Source organism: Myodes glareolus, chromosome 6, assembly GCF_982192425.1.
Source record: "Myodes glareolus chromosome 6, mMyoGla1.1, whole genome shotgun sequence".
In the NCBI taxonomy this organism is placed as follows: Eukaryota; Metazoa; Chordata; class Mammalia; order Rodentia; family Cricetidae; genus Myodes; species Myodes glareolus.
The window spans coordinates 90066258-90080231 of record NC_142031.1 but is presented as its reverse complement, the minus strand read 5'-3'; the positions used below and the strand labels follow the sequence as shown (position 1 = coordinate 90080231).

At 45.4% G+C, this 13974-nt stretch overlaps 1 protein-coding gene across 13 annotated transcripts in view; it reads left to right on the top strand.

The window, feature by feature from the left end:
- Arhgef33 (Rho guanine nucleotide exchange factor 33) overlaps nucleotides 1-13974 on the top strand; it is a 123042-nt gene that overhangs the window by 71500 nt on the left and 37568 nt on the right. For 2 of the 13 annotated variants that reach the window (XM_085690994.2, XM_085690993.2), the window contains 3 exons: nucleotides 210-1020; nucleotides 5550-5689; nucleotides 12380-12794. In XM_085690994.2, the coding sequence (XP_085547120.2) occupies nucleotides 210-1020; nucleotides 5550-5689; nucleotides 12380-12509 (1081 nt within the window). In that variant the 3' untranslated portion in view covers nucleotides 12510-12794. The other 11 variants (XR_015002396.2, XM_085690997.2, XM_085690999.2 and 8 more) reach the window with 10 other exon arrangements.

Below are 13974 nucleotides of genomic sequence, written 5' to 3'. Positions count from 1 at the left end.
AGTTGAAAGAGATGATTTTCCTGGCCGCTGTTTCCACTCTTCCAGGAGGATCTAGGCATTCTTGAGAGATCTCCGTAGTTAGTTTGTGGAGCTTGATAGGTCACCCACGACGGCACTTGGGAGGGGAGAAGAGCTGGCCTGGGACTGCTCGCTTGGAGAAAGCTCAGCACTGTTTGATTGTCTCTCTTGTATCTTTTCCCCCTTTAAAGACATTTGATGCCCCAGGCGAAGAAAGGCCAACAGCAGCAGAGCCTCATGGAGAGCATGCAGCCTGGGAAGCCGGGGGACTGGGAGATGGAGAGCAGAAAGCACGAGCGGCCCGAGAGCCTGCTGGCCCCGGCGCAGTTTTGCGCGGCTGAGCAGGACGTGAAGGCGCTCGCCGGGCCGTTGCAGTCCATCCCGGAGATGGACTTCGAGCCGTCCCCGGCCGAGCCGCTGGGCAATGTGGAGCGCTCGCTGCGCGGCCCGACCGAGCTCCTGCCCGACGCGCGCGGTTTCGTGCCCGCCGGCTACGAGGAGTTCGAGTACGGAGGCGAGATCTTCGCGCTGCCCGCGCCCTACGACGAGGAGCCCTTCCAGGCGCCGGCGCTCTTCGACAACTGCTCGCCCGCCTCCTCCGAGTCCAGCCTGGACATCTGCTTCCTGAGGCCCGTCAGCTTCGCCATGGAGGCCGAGCGGCCCGAGCACGCGCTGCAGCCGCTGCCCAAGAGCGCCACGTCGCCGGCGAGCAGCAGCAGCGCCTACAAGCTGGAGGCGGCGCAGGCGCAGGCGCACGGCAAGGCCAAGCCGCTGAGCCGCTCGCTCAAGGAGTTCCCGCGCACGCCGCCCGCCGAGGGCGTGGCCCCGCGCCTCTACAGCACGCGCAGCAGCAGCGGCGGCCGCGCGCCGCTCAAGGTCGAGCGCGCAGCCGCCCCGCACGGCCCCGCCGCCGCCGCCGCCGCCTCCCGCGGGGCGCCGCGGACCTTCTTCCCCCAACAGAGGTCCCAAAGCGAAAAACAGACCTATTTGGAAGTAAGGAGGGTAAAGTAAAACCGAGCCGAAGCCCGCCTCGGCGCCCCGGGCCTAGATGTTAGGGCCAACCCCGTTTCCCTCGGCGGGGAGGGAGGGGGCAGAGACGCAGCTCGCACGCGCCTGGTGCCAGGCCTGGGTGGCCTTCGAAGGCGAGTGGCAGGGCGGGTACTATGCCAAGAGCACGAAGGCAGGGAGAGCGAGACGAGACCTCGGTGCATACACGTGCTTACAGACGCGCCAAGAGGGAGGGAGAGACGCACACAGAGAGTTTGAATTAACGCGTGAACCAATTTCCTCCCTCTAAACGGGCTGCACCGCCTGCTCGGTGTATCTCTCGGTCCAGATGTACAAATTATGAAGCGCTGTGTGCTAGCCACTCCCAGTTAACTTGGTATCTAGGGAGGTCGCAAGCTACCCTGTCTCAGTGTTGACTTCGAAGTTTGTTGCAAAGAGAATTCAGTTTCGCTTGCTTTCTTAGAAAAGGGCTGTATTGACTCACAGGCACCTTTAGCTTCAGGCATGCTGATATCTGTCCTTGGTGTCTCCAGGCCTTGGGGTATTTAAAGATGTTTTCCATCCCTAACCACCGAGAAGCAGGCGACACACAGGTTTTCAATGCGACAGAAACGGTTGATTAAACTTATTAACATGATAGCACTCACCTGTGCCGCCACCCTTTCACTCATTATCAAGAGAGTGGGTTAAGTTGGTGATTACAGACTCATTTAAGTTTCTAGCCCACACAGTACCTGCTACGTACCAGGCTCCGTGTCTCGATTGCTGAAGCTTCGGAAAGAAAGTCCAGAATGTCCCACAGACATAGCACACAGAATTACGATGAACATATAGGAGGGATATCTAAAACTCTTGGGGTGATGATGTTAGAGAATGCATTCTAGCTACACTGATATCTGAATTAATTTTAAACACTTTGTAGAAGCTTTTTGGGAGAAAGAGCAAGGTCGGGAAGCTAAAAAAAACAAAAGACTCTTGGACATAGAACTGGGTATGCTTTTCCTTTTGCATACTGGGAAAGAGGGTCCAGAAACAGGAAGGGAATGGATCATGGCAAGCCCTGGAGTACTGCCCTCCTGGGGTCTAGGGAATCAAACCCCCAGAGAGGAAGAACACCAATACTGTCGTCTAGGAAAACTGCTTTTTTTTTTCTGGCTCTGATTTCTTGGACTCAAAACCTTAAAAAATTCTATTGGGTAAAATTTCTGAGAAAGATCAATCCTAGGTAGTCTTGACAGTTCATTAAAAGGGGAACTAGAAGGGAAATAATAGTACCAGTTTAAACTGAGTTGGACAGAAGCTTACACCAGAATCTTCTAAGCAGTATAGGCTGTTGCTATAAAGAATGCTTTTATTTTATGTGTTCATAAACACGAGTTTTTTTGCCCTAAGTCATGTGTGAAATATTTGAAAATTGGAACAATTGCTAGGAAAAAACTCATTAGAAATAACAAATATTATACCTGAGAAGCAAACAGTAAGTAATATATTTGTGGCTGTTTACCAGACATACCTCATAGCAATAACAATATACTAGCATCCCCTAACATGGGAAAACATGAATCAGGTCAAGAGACACCAAGGAAAAATCATGCAGAATTCAAGAGAGAAGAGGCTGTGTATGGATATACATGTTTATGCATGTGTATATAACACATGCATGTTTGTGTGTGTGTATCTGTAAGGTGGGGATAGGATTGGGACTATAGCTGTACAAGATAACCTTGTAGAACTATATTCTTAAAGGGATCAATTTTCAGCTGCTGGGGTGAGCAGAATCACTCAGCTTCAGTCTACCCCACCTATGGCCAGAGAGAAGGCTCAACGCCAGTTTTAGTGTCTTTACTGAGAGCCAAGAAAGAAGACAGTGTGTTTTAGCACAGAGAGCACCTGACTGGGCAGTAGGAACTCTAGGTTCTAACCCAGGCTCTGCTATCAAATAGTTGCCTACTTTGGACAAATCACATGTCTTCCCTTTGCCTCCAGTTTTCTTTTCTATGAAAATAAGGTATTTAGGGAGCTGGAGAGATGGCTTGGCAGTTAAGAGACACAGGTTCAATTCCCAGCACGCACATGACAGCTCACACCAGTCTTTAACTCCAGTTCCAGGAGATCTAACACCCACGTCTTACCACCTCAGACATGGTGCCAGATATTCATAACAGAACAACAATATAAATCACAAAATAAATTTGTATAATAAGTAAGTCATTTAGTGGGCACAGGATGACTCAGCAGGTAGAGCTGCTAATTTGAAGGCCTGACTCTGGGCCAGATCCCACAGATGGCAGGGGAGCACCAACTCCTCAGGAGTTGCCTCTGGCTTCCACAAAGGCTCCTTGGCACCACTGTGCCTGAACTCACGCACAGGCAAACAAAAACCACTAAGATTTCGGCTAGTGAGATGGCTCAGTAGGGAGAGGCACTTGTCACCATGCCTGAGGCTTTGCATTCCCCCCTAGAGCCTCTATGGTGGAAGGAGAGCTGGGGCCTGCATGTTGTCCTCTGCCCTCCACGTGTGCTCTGACATGTGAACCCATCCTCCCTCCTGAATGATAAAATGTGATCATAATTTTGAAGAAGTAGATTACCTCACAGGGTTGTGAAGATCAGACCAAATAAGGTAGTTTGAGAGTATGCTTTGTACAGTATGAAATACTATGCCAATGAAAGATGATAGTAAGACCATGGTTCCACAGACAGATTTTTTAAAACAATTTATGGTTTCCCTGAATGGAGGATTTGATGTGGATCCCAGTTAGAGACTGCTTTAATGGAGGGTCCACAGTTGACCCAGAGGCAAAGCCAAGCCCCTTCCTTCTGTGGTCTCTGAAATTCTAAGTCCGAATAGTCTATCATTCAGACCAGGTGTTTTGGCCAGCACTATAGCCTTGTTAGTCCCCACAGGCACCTCCCAAAATGTGGTCTTAGAGGTAACAGTGAGGCATTAATTTTATATTTTATAAATTTTATCAATCCAGAATCTGTTGCCAGAGCTGCTGAATCAGAAACTACTCCTTAGGATTCATAGTTAGGTGTTTGCTATAAACAGTAAGTGTATTGGACAGAAGCTTGCCTGAAACCCCTGGTTTTCATATCTAAGTATGCACAACAATTATTTATACACTAGGGACTTTGCTGCAGAGACTCCACGCTTAAGAATCTGTGTAAGCAAAAACTAGTGTAGATGGTCCTAGGGTGCCAGGAACATACTCTGAGAAACATTGCATTAAGCCACGAGGATGCTGGTCCCCATGGTTTAGTTAGAATCTTAGCAGCATCTCAGACTCTGCAGGTCAGCTACCGCAACCTCAAGTGAAGTTCTCCAAGTCAGATCTACAGATCTAAAAGTTCCCTAGGAGACTTCTGGCCTGCTGCTCTCTGCAGGCCACCATTCAGCCGGACTTCCAGGGTGCGAGTTTATGTACATACTCACCATGTGTTTATATATGCACTTACATATATGTGCACATGGACTGGAGAGATGGCTCAGAGCTTAAGAGCATTGGCTACTCTTCCAGAGGACCCAGATTCAATTCCCAGCACCCACATGGTGTCTCACAACTGTTTGTAACTGCAGTTCTGGGAGTTCCAATGCCTTCTTTTGGCCTCCATAGGTACCAGGCATATACATGGTACACAGACATACAAACAGGCAAAACGCCCATCATACATGTAACATACAGAAATAAGAGTCATTTGGGAAGAGAAACCTCAGCTGGGAAAATGCTTCTATCAGATGACTGTAGCCAGGTCTGTTGGGGCATTTCCTGATTACTGATGGAGAAATGGTGATGGAGGAGGACCCAGTCCTCTGTGGCATGGGGGTGCTGTCCCCAGGCAGGTGTTCTGAATCAGTCTTAGCAAACCATGGAGAGTCAGCCAGTAAGTAATATTTGTCCATGGTTTATGCTTCAGTTCTTGGCTCTAGGCTGCTGCCCTCCCTGAGTTCCTGCCCTGAGTCCCCTCAGTGTTGGACTGTTTTCTGGAAGTGTGAGATGAAATAAGCCCTTTCTTTCTGATCACAGCAGTAGGAAGCAAATGAGGACAAAGGGCAACTTGTGGGGGTCTACTTTCTCCTCCCACCTTTTTGTGACCTCCAGGGATTGGACTCAGGGCCTCTGCATGCTGAGCTATCTCGTCGGCCGTCTGCCGTACATTCTATACTTTTTGTTGTTAGCTAGCTTCCTTTATTTACTTATCTTGATGGCTGTGTTCAGCTAGGGACCGTTTGCCTTGATTTGTATTCATTTGTAGAAAGGCGTACATTCGAGCACCCGAACTCCCGAGCTCCCCAGCTCCCCAGCTCCCCAGCTCCCCAGCTCCCCAGCTCCCCAGCTCCTGAGCAGTGCTCCTCTTCCCACTGCTGGGCTCATCGCCCTAGGCACACTTTGGTAGGGACCGCAAGTCACAGGTAGTCAGGGGAGTAGGAGAGGCAGGTGGAAAGCCAAAGGACTGTCCCACAGCCAGGGCAGATGTATTCTGGAAAAGAGTAAAACAACATGCCTCTTTTGTGTTTTCAGGAGATGCACTTAGAGGATGCCACCCGATTCTGTCCCAAGGAAGAGAGAGAGAGTGAGCAGACTTCTTTCAGCGATCAAAATCCCAGGCAAGACCAGAAAGGGGGCTTTCGCAGCTCCTTCCGCAAGCTCTTTAAAAAGAAGTGAGTAGCCCTTAGATAAGACAGTGCAATGTCACTCATTTCCCTTTGGCAGAAGTCTGAGGTTTTACCAGTAGTAATTACTAAGTAGCCGGGTTCCACAAAGCTGTTTCAAGTTCAGTGTTTGTACCCAATTTCTGAACAGAAGCAAACTCAGCTCCCCCTGCCACTTTTTAATATCCTTCCTCCTTGTTCCCAGAGTTGTGTCCTGAGAGGAGTGAGAGAGGGGCACCCCTCTGTGGCAGATGGGTGTTCAGTGTGGGAAGTGATGAAGGAGGGTATCAGCACTCTGCCCTCAGGGGCCTCAGCAACCTGGCTCTAAGAAATGCATGTTGGTGCCTGAATGGATGGATTTGGCTCAGGTCCTAGTGAAAACTTTCAGGTGTCCATATTAGATGGGAAACAAAAGACGTTTCCTTTCTTGGTCTTTCTAAGTCTTACTGTTAAATGAAGCGTTACCTCCCAGGCATTTTGGCCAGCCCATGTTGCAGTTTGGGAGGTAGGGCTAGGCTCCAGCATAAATGTAAGAAAGAGCGAGATGACCCTTAACATTTGACCAACACATGGTTCAGCAGTCCAGCCCTTGCCTGACTGGATGGCTGCTGTTTCTACCTCTGTGGTCCTCAGGCCTCCTCCTTCCTCTACCTTAGGAACATCTCCTTGCTATTTATTTCCTCTTATTAGAGATCACTGTAAGTCATTTTCAATCTCAAGTCCATATTTTAATTCTTAGAAAAATTAAACAAAGGTGGTGTTGTTGCTTTTGGAGACTTTTTGGGAAACCACTTTCTCCTTGAAGATGGAGTTTTACTGGTCTTGGTGATAGAGGAAGAGGGGAAAGCCTACAGTTGGCTTTCTTTTTTTAAATGATTTGTCTAATTCTCCAATGGGAGGGTGATGCTGAGATAGTGGGTATCTGATTGTTGGTCCTTGCCTGTTGTTACTAGAAGGAGGAGGAAGAGGAAAGAAGAACAGCGGTTCTACAGTTAACCACAGCCCTACAGTGTGTCTCCTTCCCCGCAGTTAACCACAGCCCTACAGTCTCCTTCCAGTTTTGCTAGGCAATCCAATGCATACATGACTGTTGATGGACCCTCAAGTCACTTTATGTAGGGATTGAGGCTTAAGAACTATTTATCCCTCTCTAAGATTATGGATTTACATTTTCTTAGTCTATTACTGGCAATGATGTGAGTGGGAAGAAGTAGATACTTCACCAGTCTAAACCTGGGATTTAGATTCTAAATCCATTGAAGAACTCCAAACTCCTCAGGACACATTGCTTGAGTCTGTTGGGTACTTTTGAAGTCATAAGATTCCCAAAAGAAATGACTATTTTTGCTCACTACCATTTCTAGTGACTGAGCAGTATCTGTTGGGAAACAATCGGCAATAGATCCACCTTTGGTTCCTTTACAAATTTCTGTCTATTAAAGAGATGTAATAAAATGACCTATTCGTTATATGAGGCATTGGGACAGATCTGCCCTTTTATATCCAGAGGGCAGAACTAGCAGAAGCGAGGAGGAGGAACACTGTAATAATGCACCTGCCTAGAACCTGGTGGACTCACGAGAGAGTGGGGTCTCTGAAATAGGAGCTAGATGACTCTGCCTGGGTTCTGAGAAGTTCTCCTACACTGAGTGGGAGACTGCTGAGAAGTCATCACATGGTCCCAGTGTGTGTATTTGCTTTACCCGTGCTCTCAGTTATTGGGGCTCAGTCTGAACAGTCACTTGTTTTTATCACCCCAAACTAGATGGATATGGTGTTGGGCCTGTAATTTTAAAAGTTCCCCAAAGAGAAGGCCATAGAATCTTTTTATAGTTCCCTGCCCCCACAGACTGTGGTGTGATGCAGACAACTTGCTGTGGGCTCTCCAGAGTTACACTGGCTAATGGCCTTCAGTCCTCCTGCAACTTTTGGCATTTTTCAAAGAGAAACAGCCAGTGAGTTCTCTTAGTTCTCTCCTGGACTGGCCTGCATCTGTCATATTTCTGTCAACAATGATGGCACTGTCCTTTGTATTTAAAATGTGAAATATTATCTGAGTACAGATGATGGTGGAACACTTAGATGATTCTTCCTCTAGCAGGCCTTCCTGGCTTGGGAAGTCTGGTCTAGGACAGTCAGTACCATGCAGGCAGTTCCCACTACAGCTTTGTACTTAGGGAGCACTTTGGGGTCTTGGCAAGGGTTAAAGAAGCAACTTAAATAACTTCTACGGGTTTTTCATCTAAAGACCATGGAAAGTCTATTAAGGACCACACTCCTGTATGGTATTACAGAGAGAAAGGGCAGGGAGGCCCCAGGGTAGCATGGAAGTGCCTGTACCTTTAACTCAAATGTGAATACATCATTCTTGTATGTGTGCAGAATTCTAGACATGCATAAAGGATTATGAATGATATGGTCCCAGCCATTGCGTAGGAACTTGCAATCTGGACTCAGGAATGTGTAGGATGAAAGATAAACTATTCCATCTAGAAAAATCTATATGGAGGTTGTTAAAGACTTAAACCTAGGTTATTGTAAAAGATGAGGTACACGTAGAAAAAAAGTCAAGCCATTAGGTGTGTCACGAAGTCAGCTGGCAGCAAGCCCAGTGACCTTAAGTAGCTAAACCTGGGTATTGGATACTCCAGGGCCTGGTCTCCCAGGTCCAAATGGGCAGGCCCAAGAAATCCACCCGTGTCCCATTTGGAGCTTCCTTCCTTCCTCCCCTCTAGCCCTCTGGAGGTTCAGTCCTGTCTACACTGACACACTTTTTGTTCCATAGGGGCTTGTTTGGCTGGTGGCCCCACACACCCAGAATGCTGCTTCGGGATGAAGCTAGGCATGGAACCAGATGCAACAGAAAACCTGAGAAAGGGTTCTCTTCCCTCTGAGGCTGGGAGGGCCGAAGGATTCAAAAGGCAGAGTCAAGTTGACATCATAAAAAATATTCTGACAAAGTGCCCACGATATTTGAGGAAAAGGGTAACCCTTTTATTGTTTCCACCTCAGGCACATTTGCCCTGGGTAGATACCAGGTCGTAGATCCCTGAGAGCTGTGCGGAATTGGCCAAAATGATGACTGCTAGCTTAAAGTCTGAGCATGTTAAATGACTATACATTTTAAATGTGATTCTTAGAAGCTAGGGAACAGACCTGCTAAGAAAGGCCAATGCTTGGTTGAGGAAGATGAAAGAGAAGCTGTCCCTTCTAAGAGGATACACACAGACAGCCAGAGACTTAAACCCAGACAGTTGTTAGAGCTGAGGCAGATGCTCTTTCATCTTCATGTACGCATCTTATACTCGGGTGAGTGAGTATTCTTGATTGGGGTATAGCACCGGGGAAGAGATCCTATAAGACAGTTTTAGGGCGAGGTCTGTAGAGGGTGCTTCTGCCCTTTAGCATCAGCTTTGTGGGTAGTGAAAGATAAAGAGTACACCTTCTTAACTGGCTTCTTTACCCTATCTCTTCTTGTTAGTACTTTATCATTTATATGATTATTTCTATTCCAGCCATCCTACTCCCTCCACCAATTGCAACAAAATCTATTTTCTTCATCACATGGTCAGCAGTACTTCTGCAGGGTCCATGTATTTGAATGTCAGTGAGTCCTCTTTGGTGTCTTCTCAACAGGTTTTGTATATGCCTCCTGTGTGGGACAGTCCGTATAACAGGAGGCAGGACTCTAAGGACCAGTGATCACTTTATACTCATTTTCTCCACCTCCTTCAGACCTGCCCCATCCCCACCGTCCCTCTTGTCCGCTTTGTAGTTCCACCGTATCTCATTTGATTTCCTATGCCATTTGCAAATTCAAGAGAGTATGCTTGAAAGGATAGTAGTTTAGGTTACCTAACTCTGGCTGGGATTGCTTCTCAGCAGGTCTCTGAAGTCAGTTACTTTTAAGTGTCTTCAGAGTGTCAGGTTGTTCCCAGCACAAAACAAGTAGAAGAAATAGCTCCTGCACATTTGGAGCTTGTAGTTCAAAGTAAGGGTAACCCAACTACAAGTTAGAGTATATAGCACATAATACAAGTGCCCATTCTCCACCCTGTGAATGCATGGTTAACTGATTTGACGGATAAGACAGGTGTTCCTCCCTGCCCCCCCCCCTTCATGGGACTTTCAAGGATAGTCTTTCACATCAGAGAACCAGCTCTGGACATCAGAGATGTCTGTGGCTCTGGATTTTACCTCCCTTCCTCAACTCCAGTTTTTCAGGTTTATCTGTAGCCAAGTTGTACTTATTGACCTACCCAACTTGCATTTTTCTTTTTCTCTGTCATTTGAAGGATGGTTAGCAACAAGTCTTTTGTTTCCCCTTTCTGTCAAATTATTGGATGACTGTGTGTCAGAATATATTGACAGCCATTGTACTTTCCACAAAGAGTTCCTGACTGTCCCCTCTAGGGTCTGTTCAGATATGCCCTGCAGCCCTGCAGCTTGCCAAGATGGTGTAGGGTGTTCAAAAGTCTTTTCTGTGCTTTACAAAGAAAGGGAATAAAAAGAAAATACACCATCTCTTTCTCCTAGAGTCTGCAGATTTTTCCCCTTCTTATTTACACCCACACCCTTGGGAGAGTCCAGGTAACCTGTAGTGTGTTGAGCATTATAGAAGTCAGCTAAAATTGTCTTTTAAAAGGTGAAAATGAGCTTTGAATCATTGCTATAGTAGAATGCTGGATTTTTAAAACGATTAGTAAGTTAGCCACCAGTTACTTAGTAGTTAATTTTCAGAAATGCAGACATTTGTATTGGAAACAAGGGGGAGGTACAGTCTGTAAGAAGAGCAGTTAAAAAAATTGAGCTGAGTTTGTGGAAACTAGACAGGGCGATTTTGGCATTTGTTTCAGAAATGGGAACGCAACTGGTGAAGATTTCTGTGGTCCTTGGGGCTGGTGGTGACATCAAAGCTTTCCCATTTCCAGGTAAACTCCAGTTGCATGTGGGAACCTCCAAGTGTGACATGTTGGGTTTTGGAGAGATCAGATGTAGGTAAGAGGGAAAATGTGAGGTGAAGTCTCTTGTGTAGATAATAACTTCATTGAGAAGTTGGCATGGGGGAGAATAATTGAGAAGAGACTGCTGCCATTGAACTCCTGCTTCTTGCCCTAAAACACAAGGTCTTTCAGGCTTCCAGATCGTGGAAGACAGGGAGAGAGTGAATAGCTAGGATGCATCTTACTAACATTTGGGGCACAACTACACTAACCAGGGATGGTTTGAGCTGGAGGAGGCAGGAGTACTGAGAACTGAAAGCAAGCCTGAAGTTTTAGGGAGGATGGGAGTTTGTTTACAGGGAGTGTAGGCTGGTCCCTGAGAAGAAAAGTTTCTTCCACCCAGATACCTTCTTATCTCCTAAGTATCCAGATGCACAGGAGCTGAGGGAGAGTAATTTTCCTACGTTCACTGTGATACAGTGGGAAAGTACTCCTTTCCAGTCAGAAGTAAAGCATGGTGGGTAGCTACAGCTTCTTTTCTGATATCAAACTGAGAAGTAAAAATATCTAGTCCATTCATCGTGTTTCCAGACATCTTTAGTCTTCCTATAGGTCTAGTGTTTTCACTTGAATACTAGAAAAGGATGTTTGAATTCTTCCCAATAAGCTCAGTAAATTTAGATTCATAACTAATAAGAATAATTATTAATAGCAAGGACTTGGACTGGGGATGTATAGCAGTAGAACATTTGCATATGAAGATCCTGGGGCCAGTCCCTAGTACCACCATAGCAGAACAAAATAAAGCAACCCCCCCCCCCCCAAAAAAATAACAACAAAATCTCCTGAGCAAACAAGGACTCAAAGATAGTGTACCAACGTCAGTGAAGGAGCTTGGAGGCCAGTTATCCTGCTTTGGTGTTTAGGGAAAGCATGCCTGATGCAGTGTGCGGAGAAACTGTTTACTTGAACAAGAGCTTTGGAGCTTCGCTTTCATACATCCCACACAAAGACTTGTGGCACTGGGTCTTGGTTAGTGGGCTAATTTTATACATTCTAGCTCCAGGTTAAAGTCAGTGAGAGGGCCCCAGGCTAGTTGTGTGAGAGGTATTTCTAGAGAGCCTCCTCCCTCTAGGGACTTCTGACATGAACAGACTGGAGAAGGTACAGAACTGGAATGGATTGCCCAACTGGTTTAACCAAGAGAAAGGAAGAATGCACCCTGGACTGGGGACTCAAATGGACTGAGTTGACTTTGATTAGTCTTGGGCTCCTTTGTGGTGGTTGAGATCACTGTACTGATTTCTGCATTCTACCAAATGTAGCAATATGTGTGGCTGGTTTCAATAAATCTTTCCTTTAAAAATGAAAACAAACAGAAGCAAGAGTTTGTAATGTGATGCCTAGATTAAATCAGGGCCCTTGATAACCATTTTAATTTAAGGTAATCTGCGGAGTAGTTATTTTATTGAATCAAAAATAGGTATTTTTGAGTTTTTATTCCTGTTAATGCTTTCACATGGTCCGCTGACATATACAGTTGTCACAGTTGTCCCCATGAAGCATGAGAGAGTCTGTATGTTCACTGCAAATTTAGATACACATATCTTAAGTTTTGAAATTCAGGGGAAGTAAAAATGATTCCAGATCTAGGAGGCAACTGTTTTACAAATGCAAAACAATTTGGATAGATAAAATATTTGAAAACAATAAAAACCAAATCAACCTGTACTTTATCTGTGTGCTGAGATTTTAGGTCCAGTGGATCAGAATACAGGGAAAAAACTAATGAGAGCCCCTCACTGGATCCTTCACCCACCAAACAAGACTTCTTCAGAAACCGACTTGCTCTTGCAAATGACCTTGACCAAGGAACAGCTGTGTAAACACATTTACAGTTGTATTGTCAAGTGGTAAGAGGAGGGTAAAAGCTTGTATATATCTCTGCAGGAATATATATATATATATATATATCAATGTATAAATCCCTGAGGAAAACTAATATAAATATTTACATATGAAACTAAATCAATATGAAGAGATGAAGATTAGTCTATGGTTAAGACTTGGCTTAATGAACCTCAACCCTTGGAAAAGGGAAATGAAGACTTTTCCCATCATTACGGAAAACCAGTAAATCTGGAGGAAAATAAATGTTTGTGAGAACAAAAGCTTGCACCTTGAGCTCATTCCCCAAGAAGAAGAATAAGCATGTTCATTTTTAGCATGGATGTGAATTTTGTGCTTCCTAGGAATTTATTATTATTATTATTTGTTTTTTGAGACAGAATTTCTCTGTGTACACCTGACTGGAACTCACTCAGTTAGGCCAGGCTGGACTCGAATTCATAGAGACCTACCTGCCTCTGCCACCTAAGTGACTTCCTAGGAATTTTAATTCATAGCTTATGAATTCATCCATTGTGCTTAAACCAATATACCCTATGTGAGGGTCCAGTTGTGTCTTGCTTCATATCTTTCCGAACCTCAAAGCAAAATATCACATCCTTTAAGGCAAAGGATTGACGGAACTGTATTTTACTTGTGCAGACTAGCACTCTAGAAAATTTGTCCTTCAACTATGGATTCAGAAGCTTCAAAACTTATAAGATACATTGCCCTCTAGCTTGTTCTGTGATTATGGAAAAATCAGTAAAGGGAACAGGTGGAGCAAAAACAAAGAAAGCTTCTCTTCGTGTGGGCTGCACTGAGCACGGCAGCCGTTGTAGATGCAGTAGGTGGTGTCATACCCACAAAGGCCCAGATAGACCAGGGAGAGAAAAGACTGCCTTAGTTATGCTCGGACCTCCGAGGGCTCTCAGGATGTTAGGATAAGTGATCTAGAATGGTTAAACTCCCGATGGCACCTCCTTCTAGTCTATCACATATTCATTTCTCTATCCACACCAGCTCCCTCTATTCTGTATACCAAGCATGCCCCCGCCTCCGGACTCTCAAACCAGCTCTTCTTTTAGTCACTTGGATGTCTCATTCTTTCACCTCTTTCAAGTTTCTATGTCTGCATGGCTGACTGATGATCACATTTAAATTTCACACTTCCAGACCCCTTCTTCTCTTCATAGCAGCTACATTTTTAATGTATAATATTCTACTTATCAAACATTGTCTGCATCCTCTCACTAGCTTATAAATCCCATGAATGGATTTTTCTTCATTACTATGTTTCTAACACCAGTTCTGTAAAAAGATCTATATTTGTTTATGCCTGAAGTCAAATGAGCTCTTACCAAATGCTTATAATTTCAGGTCATTCAAAACCAATCTGAATAATAACAAACAGCACAGGAAGCCATAATGAATCAAATCTTAGGATGTCAGGATAGCTAACCT